The sequence below is a fragment of the Mugil cephalus genome, chromosome 16, assembly GCF_022458985.1.
Source record: "Mugil cephalus isolate CIBA_MC_2020 chromosome 16, CIBA_Mcephalus_1.1, whole genome shotgun sequence".
NCBI lineage: Eukaryota > Metazoa > Chordata > Actinopteri > Mugiliformes > Mugilidae > Mugil > Mugil cephalus.
In genome coordinates, this window is record NC_061785.1 from 464630 (window position 1) to 484629 (window position 20000).

The 20000-nt window shown below is 43.1% G+C and overlaps 1 protein-coding gene across 1 annotated transcript; it reads left to right on the forward strand.

Annotated features, from left to right (window-relative positions):
* Window positions 1-12708: 12708 nt before the first annotated feature.
* LOC125022388 (neoverrucotoxin subunit alpha-like) lies at window positions 12709-17214 on the forward strand. The gene is made up of 4 exons (XM_047609019.1): window positions 12709-12929; window positions 13369-13468; window positions 14020-15480; window positions 16058-17214. Exons 2-4 carry the CDS (start codon window positions 13378-13380, stop codon window positions 16600-16602), a joined length of 2097 nt encoding a protein of 698 aa, XP_047464975.1. The 5' UTR covers window positions 12709-12929; window positions 13369-13377; the 3' UTR covers window positions 16603-17214.
* Window positions 17215-20000: the final 2786 nt, after the last annotated feature.

Sequence of the window (20000 nt, forward strand, 5' to 3'; positions counted from 1 at the left end):
TAATTATCCATCAAACATTTATCGACAGCAGATGTATGTATGTCTCTCTTTATATGGATGCCTGCAGTACCCGCCTGCCACCAGCAGGAGGAGTGATGCTCCACCAAACTCAACCTGTGTGTGTGTGTGAGGGGGTTTGTAGTACATTGTGGGGACCAGTTTCTCGTTGATCACTGATGTTGTGAGGACATGCTGTTTTTTTGTGACCTGGTTTTAGGTTAAACGTCACAGTCTCCCCCTGGTGGTGATGGTAATAAACTACCTCAGTAGTCACAGTCTGCCAGCAAAACAAGGGAGGTGGTGATCGACACTGAAGCGGTGAATCAAGAATCAAGAATCAAGAATCTTTATTGTCATTATGCAAGGCACAACGAAATTCTGTTCAGCAGCTCTTGGTATAAATGTACAGACCTGAGATATATAAATAATATAAATATAAAATAGAATAACAAGTTAAAATAAAAAATAGAATTTAAGAATAAAATGAGATGAGAGGTAGTAGTGCAATCAAGGATATTTAAAGTGACCAGTATGAATATTGCATGTATAGCAGCATGTTTAGACAAGGTGCAGTGCAGTATCAGAGTCTATCTGGCATCTGCAGGGGTTTAATGCTCAGCCTCTGGATGGGGGGGTATGTGAGGAGATGGGGTGATGGATTTCACAGCTCTGGGGAAGAAGCTGTGTCTCAGTCTGTTTGTGTTGGTCTTTATATTCCTGAACCTCTTCCTGGAGGGAAGAGGCACAAACAGTTCGTGGCCTGGGTGGGTGGGGTCTGCAGCTATACGGCCAGCCCTCCTTTGGACCCGGCTGTCATATATTGAGTCCAGGTGTGGGAGAGGACTCCCAAACAATCCCCTGTGCGGTTTTCACCACCCGGGCCAAGTCCTTCCTGTCCTGTACAGTGCAGCTCCCATACCACACTGTTGCACTCAGACAGAGGATGCTCTCTATTGTGGCTCTGTAGAAGTTTGTCAGAAGCTGAGAGGAGAGTCCAGTCCTTTTCAGCTTCCTGAGGAAGAAGAGCCTTTGTTGGGCCTTCTTCACCAGGTGAGATGTATGCGTGGACCAAGTGAGGTCAGATGTGATGTGGATGCCAAGGAACTTGATGTTGTCCACCCGCTCCACCTCCTCCCCATGAATGAGGAGAGGGGTGTGTTCCTTCCTCCTGGATCTCCTGAAGTCCACGATGGTCTTGCTGGTGTTCAGGACAAGGTTGTTGTCTGAACACCATCCTGTCGGGTGCTGGATCTCCTCTCTGTAGTGAGTCTCGTCGTTGTCCGATATGAGACCCACTACGGTGGTGTCATCTGCAAACTTCACAACCATGTTTGTGGGGTGAACGGCAGTGCAGTCATGTATGAAGAGGGTGAAGAGGGCCGGGCTGAGCACACATCCCTGCGGTTGTCCCTGTGCTCAGGACCAGTGTAGATGATGTACGGTCCCCAATTCTCACCACTTGTGGCCTGTGGGTGAGAAAGTCTCTAATCCATGAGCACAGAGAGGCAGACAGTCCAAGGTTGTGGAGTTTCAGCGTCAGTTTGTCTGGGATCACAGTGTTGAAAGCTGAGCTGAAATCCACAAATAACATCCTGACGTAGGTGTTAGGATGCTCCAGGTGAGTCAGGGCCGTGTGCAGTGCTAATGAGACTGCGTCCTCTGTCGATCGGTTCTCCCTGTAGGCGAACTGATGTCTGTCCAGAGTAGCAGGGATAACGTCCTTGATGTGACTTAAGACCATCCTCTCAAAGCACTTCATGATTACCGGTGTTAAAGCAACAGGACGGTAATCGTTGAGGCAGGTGACAGCGGATTTTTTTGGCACCGGCACAATGATGGAGGACTTGAGGCAGACAGGAACTGAAGCGAGCTGCAGGGACAGGTTGAAAATGTCCAGGAAGACTCCAGCCAGCTGATGGGCACACAGCTTCAGGACCCGACCTGACACCTTATCTGGTCCTGCAGCTTTGCTGATGTTGATCCTCCTCAGCGTGGCGCTGACCTGGTGTTGCTGCAGGACGAGGGGCTGGGGCTGCTCCTCTGGCTGTGGAGGTTGGACAGTCTCTCTGCTGCCAGGTGTGTCGAAGCGTGCAAAGAAACTGTTTAAAGTGTCAGGCAGAAGGGGGTCGTGGTTGAACTGCTGGTTGCTGTTCCTGTAGTCTGTTATGGTTCTGATGCCTCTCCACATTTCACGTGGGTTGTTGTCGGTGAAGTGCTCCTCGATGCGCTGTTTGTATCTGTGTTTGGCCTGCTGGATGCCCTTCTTCAGCTCCCTCCGGGCCCTGCTATAGGCCAGCCTGTCACCTGACCTGTAGGCTGCGTCTCTAGCTTTGAGTAGAGACCGCACTGTGCTGTCACACCATGGTTTCTGGTTGGGAAACACCTTGATGGACTTTGTGGGTAGGACAGCATCAGTGCAGAACTGCACATAGTCCAGGACGGATGATGTGTAGGCCTCCAGGTCTGAGCCATCTTTGAACACTTCCCAGTCAGTGAGTTCAAAACAGTCCTGTAGTGCTGAAGAAGCCTCCTCAGTCCATACCTGAACTGTTTTGGTGGTTGGTTTTGTCCTGTGGATCAGAGGTTTGTATGCTGGTATCAGCTGCACGCAGATGTGGTCAGATGAGCCCAGGTGAGGAGCTGCTGCAGCCTTGTAAGCTCCTGAGATGTTGCAGTAAACTTGATCCAGTGTGTTATTGTCTCTGGTTGGAAAGTGTATGGACTTGTAGAATTTTGGAAGCACTGCTTTGAGATTCACATGATTGAAGTCTCCAGCCACAATCACAGCTGCCTCTGGGTTGGAGTTCATCTGCCTGCTGATCAGACAGTACAGCTCCTCTAGCGCTAGCTTAGCGTTAGCCCGCGGTGGAATGTAAACAGCTATGATCAGGATGGAGCAGAACTCTCTCACCGTCTTGAATGGCCTGCATTTCACAGCCAGGTATTTCAGATCAGGTGTGCAGTGCGTTCCGATGACGTGAGTGGCTGTACACCAGGAGTTGTGTACGTAGAGCGCGAGTCCTCCACCTCTGGATTTAGTAGAGGCTGCAGTCCGGTCTGCTCGGAACAAAGAGCGTCCCGCCAGCTCCACCGCGGCGTCGGGTGTGTTGTTGTCCAGCCAGGTTTCCGTGATGACGGCCACACAGCTGTCCATCCTCCGCGAGACGATCCTCAGCCGAATCTCGTCCATTTTGTTGGCCAGTGATCGGACATTGGCGAGGAGAAGACTGGGAAGAGCCGGCCGGTGCGGGTTAGCATGTAGCCTAGCACGCACGCCGCTCCTCTTGCCCCGCTTCTGTTTACGGTGTCTCCTCCGTCTCCTAGGCCACAGAGGGGGGACGACGAGAGCCGTGGTGGTTCGCTGGATCTCTGGTGGAATGAAGTCCAGCTTGGGATTTGTATAAAGTTGGCAGTTCCTTCCAATATGCAATAACTCAGTCCTGCCGAACTGAATTAATGCCTCCAGTGACTGGAGCAACAGTGAAAAAACACACAAAAGCACGAATAAAACAAACCGAAGCCGAGAGCCCTGAGCCGCTGCGTACGTACGCGCCGCCATGTTCAGGGTCACAAATTCCCGGGTGTTGACCTCAACAATAAACTGGACTGGACACACAACATTAACACCCTGTACAGGAACCGAGTCGTCTTCACCTGCAGAGAAGGCTGAGGTCCTTTGGACTGTGCAGGTCACTGCTCAGGACCTTCTGTGACTCTGGTGTCTTCTGCCGTCCTGTGCAGTGGTCTGCTGGGGGACGGGGAGCTCAGAGAGGGACAGGAAGAGACTCTGTCCTGGACGGATCTCTGGACTCCATGGAGGAGGATGTTGGCCAAGCTGACATCAATCATGGTCAACCCCTCTCACCCACTGCTACCAGGAACGCTACCACAGGTCCTTCATCCCAACAGCACCAGCCTGAGTCAACAATAACCCAAACCTTAGACTTGTCTTTCAGACCTGTTTTGTCCTCTTTACAGATTTTTGTGCTGCCTGTCTGCACTAATTACCTCACTGTCCAAGTTTCCAATCTTACTAATTATATTCCTTTTTTTTTTTTTTTTAGCTTTTCTTTAATTCCCAACCCACATTGTATATACTGACTGTATACTGTGTGCTGTTTTTTTTTGTACATTTTGTATATTCTTTCAAATTTGATATTGTCTTTTGTTTTTTCGTTAATATATTTGTTATGTAATTCTCTGCTACTGTGACAAGGAAATTTCCCATATGTGGAATAAATAAATGTTCTCTTATATCTAATGTTATTCATATTTAACCAGTGCAAACAAACCGCCATCCGTTCTACAGGCACCTACGGTGCATCCTGGCACCGCTCGTCACTGGCGGTAAAAGCGTCGAAGACATTGGATGAGGGTAGGGGGTGTGATTGTATATCTGTCCATATGTATGTGTCTGTGTAGGTCTGGAGAGGCGCTTCACCTAGAATCACAATCTTGGTGCCTCAGTCCAGAGACGACCTTGATCTTGTCCCAAACAGAGTCAACTATCAGCAGGTGTCTGTGGGAGTGGGGCAGGAAAACAAGAGCGTCTCACTGCAATGATCTTCAGGGGAGTTGTTGTTCCAGCAGCAGCCTTGGCCGAGGCCAGAGCTGTGTGAGGGCACCAAAACCAGATAAGACTGGGACTGTTTGGTCCTGGTGCGAGTAGACGCATTCTTTTGCACGACTACACTATTTGTCCATTCTGGCCTCTGAATCGTTCCATTTCCTTTTGCAAAGCCGAAAGCTTCTCCAAGATGTTATCCATGTTGCGGTTCAAGTTCTGAATAGCCACAGTCTGAGCGCCAACAGCTCTGCCCATCGCTCCAATCATCCCGGGCAGCTTCATGGGGCTTTGGACAGCTGTCTCCGTTCTTTGATTTCCTCGATTAATCAGGGCAATGCCTAATCCAATCAGCAAAAGACCTGTGATCATGGTTCTGAATAGATAGATGTCTTCAATGTCCTCCATGGAAAGAGCCGCCAGACACACGACCCGCCACCTCTCCCACGCCTCCATCCTGTAGCCAGATGTGAACGTTCGGGCAGGACAGTCCGGTTCCACCGAACCCAGGCTTCTCGTCGAAAAAATTGTGTCAATAGCGTTGAGAGACCAGATGATTAATTCCATGACTTTTTGTAGTTTGGAGAGCAGTGCAGAGAGAGTCTCTCAAAAGTATCGACAGGAGACAGACGAGACGAGAGGAGCAAAGCAGGGAAGGTAAGGGAGGAGAAATGTGACCGCCTTCATTGAAACCCAAAGCAAGAAGAGAAGAGTGTTCAACCACACTTTGAATTTTGTCCATCAGTGAGTTACGGTAATTCAAATATCACAAGCTTTTTTTTTAATGCGCAGGCAGATATTCAGGTATTAAAGGGTTAAAACTAGGGATGTCCGATATTGACTTTTTGCCGATATTGTCTAAATTCTTAATTTCCGATATCAACTGATATGGTACCGATATATGCAGGTGTTTTCTTGTTTGTTTTTTTTCACCCAGACTAAGTGTTAGTGAGTAAGCAACCTGTTAACCACACTAGCTACACTCTGGTTACGCAATATAGCACTTTTTTTTTTAATTTTTTTTTATTGGGATTATACAACAATTACCAACAAAATAAAGTGTATAATTAAATATATTCATGTTGATGGACATTTTGTCTCAAAATCTAAAGTTTTTTGCGAGTGTTGTTCCCGTTTCCATGGAAATAAATGGGGCCTGACTAATACCTGGAAAACAATCAGGCACAGCAGTAGACTCCTATGTGTAATGGAACAGTTTACTACTCCAGCAAGTAGCCCAAGCCTTAGTAACAACCTAGCAACGGAGAAACTTTCTAGTCCCGTCAAAGTTTATGGAGATGGTGGAGTTGCCCAAACTGAATAAATAGCGGACATATAAACACTAAACTGCTTTGGTAGTTTACCCTTGTAGTGACTAACATGTCTGCTGTAAAATATAGGTCATCAATCGTGTGCGGGTAAATGTCTCAGGACCCCACAAGCAGCAGCAGCAGCACCAACACCCGGGCATTATATTGTCTGTTTTCATTATCGGTGGTAAAAACCAATAGCAATATGAACAGATATTACAAAAATAGGCTAATATCGGCCGATGGCCAATATTATCGGACATCCATGTTAAAACCTTTTTGTCATTTTTCCTACATTTATTGGTGGATTTTTCCTTTTCTCTGCACCATGAGCCCTCAGTAGTCCTGAAGTCTCTTCCATAGAAAACAACAAGCTCAAAGGAAACCACTTCCACTGAACTCTCATTTGTATGAGGAGATAAGAGGAGTCAGGAGAACATGCAAACACCTTAGATCAGCTGTTATCTTCAGGGAGATGAACCCATTAAACACACAGAAACATTCAGTTCATTGATTCAGGTTAAGACACGGCATAAACAGCTGCAGTTTAAGTTCAAACTTTCTACTTTTCTTCATGAAAATGACTCCAAAAATCAACATGTCCTGACATTTTCTGATATGTCTTTGTTGTGTTTTGTGTGTGTGTGTGTGTGTGTGTGTGTGTGTGTGTGTGTGTGTGTGTGTGTGTGTGTGTTTAGTTTTATGTGCAATGAAGCTACTGTGACAAAGTAATTCCCCTCGTGGATCATTAAAGTCTAAGTCTATTGTTGCATTGTTGACTCAGTCATCTGGAGTTTGAAAGATTAAAATATGACAGTAACAGTATTTTTCATCCCTTCTAGTCATCCTAGTCATGGATGCAGAGAGTCCGCCTTCTGTCTTTCATCAAATCAGTGCCTAAACTGAGAGACCCTGAGCCTTTGCTGGAGCATCTGCAATGTTTAGGAGTTGAGGACCTGAGCTTCCTGCAGGAGAGTGACCTCCTTTCTGTCCTCAGACCAGTTGAAGCCAGGAAACGTCTGTCACTGCTCTAAAAGACAAGTATGTGTTTCAATTTCTACAGAATAAACTTTCACATTAGAAAAATATGCATAGTCAAAATGTACTTATTAGGTCCACCTGTACTAATCAATGCAGTCCAATACAGCAGTTCAAGCAAGGATGCTGATCAAAGCCGTTCACTTTTTCACACTAACTAACTGCCTCAGAATAGCGGCAACTAGTCACTCATCAGTGAACGAGCGAGAGTTACACAACATCTGAATGACACTGAATGCCACACCACACTCATGGTTGTAACATCAACCAAAAAACACTGAGCTCCCACAGTGCATTGCAGCTCATTTACTAGTTGCTGTCGAGTATTTAATTCAAATGTATTTTTATTTTAGTGCGTTAGTTTTTTAAATATAATTCTAAATTCGAATTGATGGTGATCTTTTAACATTAAAATAAAATGTATTTCATTTTTTGTTGCACAAAATATACGCCACAACTGCCGACGTGCGACACCCGCCGGCAGGTCCAGCGCTATTTATTGAACTTTTCGACCCCAGGTAAGCCAACCATGGATAAATCCCCGTTATGTATGCATAATGCAATTTCATTTTCTCTGTAGCAGTTATTTCATTTCCTAAATGCAACACACTGTGGGCCTAGCATAGAGGTGAAAACGATATATGCAGTGTTATCTTCATTTTAGATGTCAAAGGGGTTTTGTGGCTCCCAGTTTTTTTTTCCAAATGGCTCTTTGAGTGTTGAGGGTTGCCGACCCCTGGTATAGAGTATGGATTCATTTCCAGTGACGTTTCACCAAGTTTCTATCAGTGTTGTGGATGTATGGTGACTTGTATGTAAATTGGTAACTCAACTATTTTTTTTTCTTTTTCTTTTTTTTTTTTTTTTACTTTTTTCTTTCATTACCAGTTCAGTTGAATTTTATTGTTTGTTTTGTTTGTTTCAGAACCAGTCATTTTAATTGAATAGATTTTTGAATATTGCTGTAATAATGGTTACCTGCTACAGTTGAATAAAAATACGGAGAATGGGAATGGGAAATTGTAGCTGTTCTTGTTCAGCTTGATCTCATTTTTTCTCATGTTTTGAAAAGATCAAATTATTGTTGTATACTGTTATATTACATCTAATCTAATATAGCCTACAGCCTTTTTAAATAAAATAATGCCATTAAAACAACTAATGAGAGCACATTTCTGTAACTTTAAGCATTATTATTGATATTACAATGTTAATTTGCCTTCTTTATGGGTAATTTCATTATTTTAAAATGTAAAATGTTTGTAATTAAATGTTAAAAACAACATAAAACAATTTAATATCCATTTGATGTTTTCTAAAATTAACAGTACATTCTTGCAATCTAACTAAATATCTAGTTTTGTAACAGTTTTTTGACGTATTTTGAAAGATTAATCACATTATTTTGTGTCATATACTATTGTATTACATCAAATATAAATTATTATACAATCTCTTCCCATAAAATAATGTCATTCAAACCGATTAATAACAGCACATTTCTGTAAATGTAAGCATTATTGTTCGTAATACAACATTTATTTACCATATTTCTAGGTGATTTAATTGTTTTAAAATCTGAAAATGCTTCTAATTAAACGTTAAAACAACCTGAAAATACGGCAAATCGTGTTAAAAATACAAGTACAAACTGTAATTTAAATTACCATAAAAAATATCGTAAAATAATGGGAAAGTAATCTCCCGTTATTTTACGATATTGTTATGGCTGCTGCCAGAAATTTACCGTTGTTTTACGGTTTGTTTTTGTTTTTTTATAGTGTGGTTATGTGTCTCAGGGAAACAACGGGAGTACAGGGAATTCATCACCAACTTTGTAGACTGTTGTTCACTGAACCACCTTAACATCAATGCCAGCAAAACAAAGGAGGTGGGGGTCGACACTGAACCGGTGAATGTTCAGGATCACAAATACCTGGGTGTTCACCTGAACAATAAACTGGACTGGACACACAACACTAGCGCCCTGTACAGGAAGAGCCAAAGTCCTCTTCTTTCCCAGAATGCGCAACTTCCCAGTGTTCAGCCACACTTTGAATTTTGTCCATCGGTGAGTTATGGTAATTCAAATACCACAAGCTTTTTTTTGTATGCATAGGCGGATATTCAGGTATTAGTTAAAACCGATATTTTCGGTTGGTCGACATTATCGGACCTAGTTAAAACTTTTATGTCATTTTTCCTACATTTATTGGTGGATTTTTCCTTTTCTCTGCACCATGAGCCCTGACCTCAGTAGTCCTGAAGTCTCTTCCATAGAAAACAACAAGCTCAAAGGAAACCACTTCCACTGAACTCTCATTTGTATGAGGAGATAAGAGGAGTCAGGAGAACATGCAAACACCTTAGATCAGCTGTTATCTTCAGGGAGATGAACCCATTAAACACACAGAAACATTCAGTTCATTGATTCAGGTTAAGACACGGCATAAACAGCTGCAATTTAAGTTCAAACTTTCTGCTTTTCTTTATGAAAATGACTCGAAACATCAACATGTCCTGACATTTTCTGATATGTCTTTGTTGTGTTTTGTGTGTTTGTGTGTGTTTAGTTTTATGTGCAATGAAGCTACTGTGACAAAGTAATTCCCCTCGTGGATCATTAAAGTCTATTTCCTTTTGAAATCAAATGTAGTTTTCCATGTTTAGCCTGCACGTTAGCTACGGAGGATGAAAGCAAGGACGGTTTCTGGTCCTGATGACATCAGCTCCAGACTTTTCAAGGACTGCTCCTGTGGAAGACATCTCGTGTGGTCCCGTTTCCCAAGTCTGCACATCCCAGTGAACCGAACCACTTCAGGCCAGTAGCCCTCACCTCTCACCTGATGGAGACCATGGAGAGGATCATCCTGGGCCTCCTCATCACCTGGTGCACAACAAGATGGACCCAAAGCAGTTTGCCTATCGACCAAACATGGTGTGGTAGACGGTGTTATCTACCTGCTGCACAGACGTTTTTCTCACCTAGGGAACCCTGGTACCACTGTGAGGGTCATGTTCTTTGACTCCACCAGTGCATTCAACACCATCCACCCATCACTGCTCAGGGGGAAGCTGGAGGGAGCTGGAGGTGACTGTAGCCTGGCTGCATGGACCACTGACTACCTCACCAACAGACCCCAGTGTGGCTTTGTGACTGTGTCTGATGTGGTAGTCTGCAGTATGGGGGCACTGCAGGGTACTGTGCTCTCTCCCTCCCTCTTCATCCTTTACACATCAGACTTCAGGCACAACACAGACAGCTGCCACCTCCAGAAGTCTTCTGAAACCCATTTCTGGTTGTGTGCCTCAGGGAAACGATTTGGAGTACAGGGAATTCATCACCAACTTTGTAGACCGGTGTTCACTGAACCACCTTCACATCAATGCCAGCAACAAAAAAGGAGGTGGGGGTCGACACTGAACCGGTGAACGTTTAGGATCACAAATACCTGGGTGTTCACCTGAAGAATAAACTGGACTGGACACACAACACTAGTGCCCTGTACAGGAAGAGCTAAAGTCCTCTTCTTTCCCAGAATGCGCAACTTCCCAGTGTTCAGCCACACTTTGAATTTTGTCCATCGGTGAGTTATGGTAATTCAAATACCACAAGTTTTTTTTTCTATGCATAGGCGGATATTCAGGTATTAGTTAAAACCAATATTATCGGTTGGTCGATATTATCGGACCTAGTTAAAACTTTTATGTCATTTTTCCTACATTTATTGGTGGATTTTTCTTTTTCTCTGCACCATGAGCCCTGACCTCAGTAGTCCTGAAGTCTCTTCCATAGAAAACAACAAGCTCAAAGGAAACCACTTCCACTGAACTCTCATTTGTATGAGGAGATAAGAGGAGTCAGGAGAACATGCAAACACCTTAGATCAGCTGTTATCTTCAGGGAGATGAACCCATTAAACACACAGAAACATTCAGTTCATTGATTCAGGTTAAGACACGGCATAAACAGCTGCAGTTTAAGTTCAAACTTTCTGCTTTTCTTTATGAAAATGACTCGAAACATCAACATGTCCTGACATTTTCTGATATGTCTTTGTTGTGTTTTGTGTGTTTGTGTGTGTTTAGTTTTATGTGCAATGAAGCTACTGTGACAAAGTAATTCCCCTCGTGGATCATTAAAGTCTATTTCCTTTTGAAATCAAATGTAGTTTTCCATGTTTAGCCTGCACGTTAGCTACGGAGGATGAAAGCAAGGACGGTTTCTGGTCCTGATGACATCAGCTCCAGACTTTTCAAGGACTGCTCCTGTGGAAGACATCTCGTGTGGTCCCGTTTCCCAAGTCTGCACATCCCAGTGAACCGAACCACTTCAGGCCAGTAGCCCTCACCTCTCACCTGATGGAGACCATGGAGAGGATCATCCTGGGCCTCCTCATCACCTGGTGCACAACAAGATGGACCCAAAGCAGTTTGCCTATTGACCAAACATGGTGTGATAGACGCTGTCATCTACCTGCTGCACAGACGTTTTTCTCACCTAGGGAACCCTGGTACCACTGTGAGGGTCATGTTCTTTGACTCCACCAGTGCATTCAACACCATCCACCCATCACTGCTCAGGGTGAAGCTGGAGGGAGCTGGAGGTGACTGTAGCCTGGCTGCATGGACCACTGACTACCTCACCAACAGACCCCAGTGTGGCTTTGTGACTGTGTCTGATGTGGTAGTCTGCAGTATGGGGGCACTGCAGGGTACTGTGCTCTCTCCCTCCCTCTTCATCCTTTACACATCAGACTTCAGGCACAACACAGACAGCTGCCACCTCCAGAAGTCTTCTGAAACCCATTTCTGGTTGTGTGCCTCAGGGAAACGATTTGGAGTACAGGGAATTCATCACCAACTTTGTAGACCGGTGTTCACTGAACCACCTTCACATCAATGCCAGCAAAAAAAAGGAGGTGAACTCTCATTTGTATGAGGAGATAAGAGGAGTCAGGAGAACATGCAAACACCTTAGATCAGCTGTTATCTTCAGGTAGATGAACCCATTAAACACACAGAAACATTCAGTTTATTGATTCAGGTTAAGACACAGCATAAACAGCTGCAATTTAAGTTCAAATTTCTACTTTTCTTCATGAAAATGACTCAAAACATCAACATGTCCTGACATTTTCTGGTAGAGACTCATACAAATTGGTTTTGCTTTGTTGTATTCATTTCACATATCAATAAACACATAGAGGAAGCATAAAATACATCACATAAGAAAAATATTGTTTAAAAAACAACAACAACAAAATCTATGTGTGAGGTGTGGTTCAAAACCTGTACAGGTTTATATGAAAACCACACCAAAAATGTACTACAGTTAAGATACAAAATGAAATAAATGTCCAATGAGCAAAGTGAATTGTTAATAAACAGTTTCTATTCTCACTGTTTCGTGTATTTTTACTCTGTTCAGGACGTAGGTGAAAATTTATTGTTTTTAAATGTGTTTTAGAATTAAATAGATAATAGATTTAAAAAATAAAATGTTTTCTGTAAGCCTCCAGAAAAGCAAACTTCAGAGTAAAATGAAACTATTAAACTAAAAAATGAATTTGTCTTAAAATGCTGTGTGATGTGATGATGCATTAATAAACTAAGGATTAATGAGCTCCTCATGTGGATGTGACAGATGACTCTCTGGACAGTCGTTTATACGTAGCTCTGGTCATTGCTTGTAAATTCATTTCATTTCCTTTTTTTTTTTTTCTTTATTTATAATAATGTGTATATATACTGTTTTGTTCTGTTTTCCTTTCGATCTCTATTAATGCCCCAGGTCGTAGTTTGAATAACAACATTTCCAGTTAACGTCAAACATGTGATTTCATCCTTGAACACTTGATGAAGGTTCAGTTTGAATAAGGGACAGATAACCACGAGGGGAGGAGTCTGCAGGTGCTTATATCAGAGGCTGTGGAGCTCAGCTGGACATCACACTGGAAGCTCCAGACAGACGTCCAGACAACTCAGAGCTCATCTACTCCTCTCTACTTCACCAGGTCAGGACCCATGCTGTGTTCATGTCTCCTATAGAGATCCAGATCTAACCGGGATTGCTTTATGTGTGACATGGTTAAGTCAGGCTATGAGGAGGTAAAATGACCAATGATAGTGTTCATATACTTACTATGTCTTGATTTGAGTATTTCTCATCATAATCAGGGCTGTACAAAATAATCTAAACATAACATTCCTCTTCACTAAAAGAATTTGAGAAGGTTCATAGTTTATTTACCAAATGAAACTTTGACTTGTGTTCAGCTCTGAACGTCTGGTGGAGTTTAGGTTTTAATTCCAGTTGTTTTAGATAAACCGTGAACCTTCACACGTGTGTTTTTTGTTTCAGTGCAAAATTGAAAGAGACATTTTCTATTTTTAAAATGAAAAGTCTGGTGGTGGCAGATATTCAAACTTTAAATTAAACCTCTCGTCTCTCAGGTTGGAGACATGTCCTCAGACCAGATGACGGTGGCTGCCCTCGGGCGATCTTTCACCCTCGGGGATCTGTACGATGCTTATGCAGACGAAGTGATAACAGGTGAAGTATTATTTCAGTTTCATCTGCACAGTGGGCAAGAGTCAAAGAGTAAGAGTCCTCAGGAACCACTTGTAGATCCTTGATAAAGCTCAGTCATGATGTGTACATGCACACATTATTTTGGCAATGCTGCTATGAAGCTGCACAGATGACCTTTATTCCAGAAATATTCCTATTTTTATGTCCTCTGGTGGTGGACATGTCCAAAGCTGTGGATGGTTGACTTGAATTTAGAGCTGAGTGTGTCGCAGAGAGAGTGAGCCTATCCAAATAAAGAAAAGAAGAAAGGTACAAAAAAGTGTCAGTGTTAAAAATAGAATGAGATAAAATAAAATAAGATGGCAGTGGGTAATGTGTACTCCGGTTTCCTCCCACCTCCAGAGACGTGCTCGTTAGGCTGATTGGTGACTCTAGATTGACCTAGAGTGTGAGTGTGAATGGTTGTCTCTGTGTTAGACCTGAGACCGGCTGGTGACCTGTCCAGGGTGGACCCTGCCTCTCAATGAGATTATTATTCAGTTGAGTAAATATGAATTTAAACTTTTTTCCAGGTCTCACACTGTTGGATAACCCAAATATAAAGGAGGAGAACCATCACAGCAGCAGCTTCTATGTTTCTACATCTGATTCCATTGCCGAGAAGTCCTCTCTGCTGGACATCGATGCCTCCATGAAGGCCAGTTTTCTGGCCGGAATGATTGAAGTTGGAGGATCAGCCAAGTTCCTGAATGATAAGAAGAAGTTGAAGAACCAGAGCAGAGTGACACTCCAGTACAAGGCTACCACCAAATTTAAGAAGCTGTCAATTTCTTGCGATGATGCCCAGAAAATGCAAACCAAACTCTCTGGCTGCTCTGCGACACATGTTGTCACGGGCATCCTCTACGGGGCCAATGCTTTCTTCGTGTTTGACAGCGAGAAGTTAGATGCTAGCAATGTTCAGGAGGTCCAGGGTGAAATGCAAGCTACAATAAAGAAGATTCCTAAAGTTGAAGTTGAGGGTGGGATTAAAATCAATCTGTCCGACAAAGAAAGGGAATTGAGTGAGAAGTTGTCCTGTAGTTTCCATGGAGACTTTCATCTCAAAAAAATTCCTTCAACGTTTAAAGCGGCAGTGGAGACCTACATGGAGCTGCCCAGCCTGCTGAAGGAAAGCGAAGGGAACGGCGTTCCTCTGAAAGTTACGCTCACACCACTGAAGATATTTTTTGATACCGCTGAAGAGCTGAAAGGAGAGATCTGCCAGGGTCTGCTGAGGAAGGTTCAGAATGCTATGGAAGATGTTAGAAATGCAGAAATAAGATGCACTGAATACCTGGAATATGAGGCGATTAAGGGTTTCCCCATCATCTCCGACAACTTGAAAGAGTTCCTCCAGCTCTGCAGTGACTATACAGCTATGCTCAGGAGGACCATGAAGGAAAAGTTTCCTGCCATCCGTGCTGGTAAAGAGAAGGATGCCTCGGTGGAGAAGTTGTTTGATGACAGGAAGATGTCACCATTCAGTTCTGATAACTTGGAAAACTGGATGGAGAAAGAGGTCGATATCATCCAGTCCTACGGTGGGAGAATGATAGCGGTTCCACAGGTAACGATCGTCCTTGAACAGTCGGACATGAAGAATGAGGGTCGAGCTCGCGGTGTGGATCACGTCCTCTGCTTTGTGTTCACCCTGGTGGAAAAAGAAGACCCCTTCCTCAAAGAGATGACCCACTACTTACACTCTCACCATGATGACCACGACCACGTCCCCCCACCAGCTCAACAGCAGATGCTCCTCTCAGGTAGAGATGAAAACCAGATGAGAAAATCTGCAGAAGACTTCATTAATCTGGCGAAAGGTCTGAAGAGCAGCACCAGGTTCCGCTTCCTGGTGTCGGCTTTACCAGACAAGGAGCACCAAGGAGGAACCATCTATCACTTCAGGAGGACCGAGCTGATCACCAGAAACTTCTCCAAGCCCGACATCCCTGATGTGGAGACTCTGACTGATAAAAGCGATTTGATGTGGTGTGAGTATAAGCTGGACAGATTAGTTAATCTCTTTCTGATTCAGTTAGATCCAATGGGGTTCATTTCTGTGACTAAGATGTCAACAAGCTCAAACTAATATCTGATGATGAAACTATGACCAAATCCTAATGAGTGAGATCAGATATTATTTGAATATTTGCAGTTAAAGAAGTCTCATCTCAGTACTTTACTAGTTTCATGAAGTTATTGACCTCTGACCTTTTACTGACACATTTAACAGTGGTTGATGGATTTTTAACCAAACACATCCATAAATGTAGTTCCTAGAATGAATCCTTCCTCTTTGCTAACATCTTAACTTTAGAAATGATTGACGTAGTTATTGTCAGTTACGGCGTTTTCTCCGCCTAGAACCAGCCTTCCTGTTATCTCCCAGGTATCCATTTCTTCATGTCACATAATGTTTGACAAACAAAAGTCAGTTAAACTAAAACTATGAAAGATAATAAAAAAACAAAAAAACAAAAACAAAACAAAACATTAAAATGTGACTAAATCAACAATGTCAACATGGTCCCGTTCTTGTACCAGATTGTGTTTTGGTTTCTCCTCCAGACGCCTGTGATCTGACCCTGGACCCAAAGACTGTGAACCACTACCTGAGTCTGTCAGAGGAGAACAAGAAGGCTTCCTGTGGACCATGGCAGACGTATGATAACGACCCAGAGAGGTTTGATAAACACCCTCAGGTTATGTGCAGCGAGGGGCTGAAGGGGAGGCATTACTGGGAGGTGGAGTGGAACGAGGCCTCAGGGAATCACGTTGGAGTGGCTGTTACCTACAACAGAATTGGAAGGAAAGGGAACGGTTATGATACAGAGTTTGGAAGTAACACCATGTCCTGGTACTTCGGTGAAAAGAAAGGTTACTTAACTGCGTATCATTCCAGTCAGGCATGGAGCAGCTCTGATTATTGTTCTGGAAGACGCAGGTTTGGGGTTTTTCTGGACTGGCCTGAAGGGACTCTGTCCTTCTACAGTGTCTATGGTGACTCTCTGACTCACCACTACACCTTCCACACCACCTTCACAGAGCCTGTCCACCCGGCCTTCTGGGTTTACTCTCGTGGCAGCTACGCTGCCCTGAGTCCCATCCAGTAACGGGTCAGGTTAGCAGCAAATAGCTTCTACCCTTCACCCAAAGAAGTCACAGAGAAGGCAGCAAATAACTTTTAGTTTCATTTAATCAATGCAGGGAGGTTGTTTGGTAGACCAGGTACAGAGGAAGTGAGGGAAACTGGTGGAGGGATGAAGGGTTCCTGTAGAGAAACCTTAGTTACAATTTAGTAAAATGTAGTAAAACAGTTTGAAGTGATGCTTTTAGATATTTGCGTTGTTCTGATGAGGTTTAACATAACACACGTGTGGATTTTGCTTTAGACAAACACAAATTCTGATAAGGTACATGAAACACATTCTCCTTGTTAAAGTAGACGGTGGCTGGTACATTCTCCTGCACATGATATGAATCTACTTTAGTTTGTGATGTTTGATTAAAAGATAATGTGTTGAGAATCTGAACTTTACCATTGACAGGATTTTTTTTTGGTTGTATCTCTTTAAGGTTTCTTTTCTTTAAGTGTGAAGAGTGAAATAAAAAATAAACTCAGACATGTTGGATGCATTTAAAGGATCCACATACGTGGTATGATGTTATTTTCTGGTTGACACCTGTTGGAGACAAATGTTCAATAAAGTCGGGTCCTGAGCTGATCACCGTCTGCATCGTCTTTATATTTACTTCATCAGATGTAGTTATGACTAATGTTCAAGGAACAAAGCTGGAAAGGATTTCATTCTGTCTGGAGACTGACACAGGGCTCCAGTCTAGACACCGTTATCTTTCAATCTATGCTTGACGGATTTTTTAAAAAATAGGCCAGAGGTTTTAAAACTCCTCCAATCCTTCTTAATCACACCTCTTTTTAGCTCTTACTCTGAAAGGTTTTTATTTTACTAAAGTTTATGAACTCCCTGGGTGTATGTCTTCATTCTGTGAGCAAACAAACTGACAAAGGTCATAATGGCCTTTAGGTTCAGAGAAGTGATGCTCCCTCCTTCCTCCATGTTGGCATCGTTCACAGTCACTTCCTGTTCACATACATCTCTTAGGAGTCAACTCCTGATTATAGAAACTAGAGCATCGTTCTAAGCAGTATCCGTCCAGCAAGAAATTTCCTCCAATCCAACGTCCTCCTTGGTTTCAGAGGTTTATGGCTTCTCCTCCATCTTCTCATCTTTCAGGTCTCTTTTTGTTTTTGTCCAGCTCTTCTCTGTCTTCAGACTTTTTAAATCCAACATGAAATAAATAAATTAATACAGTTTAATGGGACTTAGATGAATGGAGCAAGAAGAGCTGCAGAGTGATCCAAATAATCCAAGGAGAGGGAAAGAAGAACCAAGTTAAAAACACAGGGTTTGGGAGCATTTCAACATAAACCAGGAAACAAACATAAGAATTTAAGTTGTCTTTGTTTTCTCAGCTTCGTTAGAGGAGGAGTCTGAGACCAGACGTCATCAAACAGGTTTACATTGAAAATAGAAAACGTTAGTTCTGTAGTTTAAAGTTGATTTATTCTGATCAATAATGAAATTAAATGACTTTATATTTGCTGCTTTTTCAATCAAGTGAATGAGTGAAGAGTCTAGATGTCCTCACACAGATAGGAACTCTAACACTCAGTGTGTTCATAAAGGACGCGACTGATTAATTTTCATTTCTTGTGTCTAGTCCTGGTCTGTCTAGTCCCGGTCTCAGTGTTGTGTTCTGTCCGCTCCTCTTAAAAAACCACCGGATAATTTAGAGACAGAAATTATTTTCATTGATCAACTACAGTCTAACATGTAATTTTCAGACCTGGTAAATTCATGCTGTGGACCAGATTAGACCTTCTGGAGGGCCACTGCTGGACCACGTACCATCTGTTTGACACCTGTGAACTAGAGGACTGGGGGATGAGGGGTGGGGTCTGTCTAAATATAAATATTCTATGAAGGGCTGTCAGCTTTTGTTGAAAACATCACCAGAAAGTGATGAGAATCTGACCTTTTAAAGTTTGATATGAGTTAGGACCTGAACCAGTGAAGAGAGGAGAACATGTTTCCACAAAAACTAAATAACATGTCTGGTCTATAGAGCTGTCAAGGCCAGTACCCGGTGATTAATTATCCATCAAACATTTATCGACAGCAGATGTATGTATGTCTCTCTTTATATGGATGCCTGCAGTACCCGCCTGTCACCAGCAGGAGGAGTGATGCTCCACCAAACTCAACCTGTGTGTGTGTGAGGGGGTTTGTAGTACATTGTGGGGACCAGTTTCTCGTGGATCACTGATGCTGTGAGGACATGCTGTTTTTTTTGTGACCTGGTTTTAAGTTAAACGTCAAAGTTAGTGACTGAGTTATGTCCTCAGAGAGATAGAAAGAGGAGGAAGTAATGATGACAATGATAATCTGTTTATCACGAAATATAAAAAGAATAAATATGAATCGAGCCATATCTCATAATATTAATGTAATGTCTTCTTCTTAATGAGAAATATCAGTTCATTAAATATTTTAAAGGTTTTTATATTATCATCCTCCAAATAAAAACTTTTTCTTTCATTTTGCCTGAATAAATAACGACACAAATAATTTACAGGATTTAACATGTTTATGAGACACATTATGAAAATATTTTTTTACAAATCAATTATTATTAATGATGATTAGAGAGTGACATCACACTGATCCTGATCTGAATGAAGATGTTCATGAACCAGCTCATTAACATAAAATCAACATAAAACCATCTCATTAACATAAAAACAGCAAACTGTTGAAAAATAACCTTTGACCTCATCCTGATCCTGTCACTTCCTAATTGTCCAGGTTCGGGTCCGGGTCCAGTTCCAGTTCCAGGTCCAGGTCCGGGTCCGGGTCCAGAGGAGCTGTCCAGTCAGACCCGTGGTGCTGAAAGTGTCCAGCTGCACTTAACCGAACAATTAAAGGACGTTTCTGAGTCTGGTTCATTCAAGAAATATCCTTTAATTGTAAAGTCACGTGCAGTGATCTGCATCTTCCCGCCGAGCCACGGCGTCACTCACCTGGCATGACGTCACGTGGCCATTCAGTAACGTCATGTTCATCATCTAAGGGCTGATGAAACCCAGAGGAGCAGCCAACTTGTTGGAGACTCCCGTGGCTCCGTGGATCTCCTCCTCCGGTACCAGGACCCCAGCCTCTTTCTCTCTAAGACTCCTTCTCCTCCATGTAAAATCCTCCACGCAGCCCTGGACAGATTTTACTCACGTTTGCTCCTGAAGCTCCGCTGCCTCCTCTCGGACTCTCCGGTGGAGCTCCAGGGACCAGTGGAAGCTTCTGGGAGAGTCCGTCTCATCCACAGCCTCTCCACGCGCGAACCCTCCCTTCTCCCACGGAGCTCCTCGGCTCATCCAGCCTCCCCTTCTTCTTCCCATCACGAGAAAACGCGTCTTTACGCACGGACACATCCG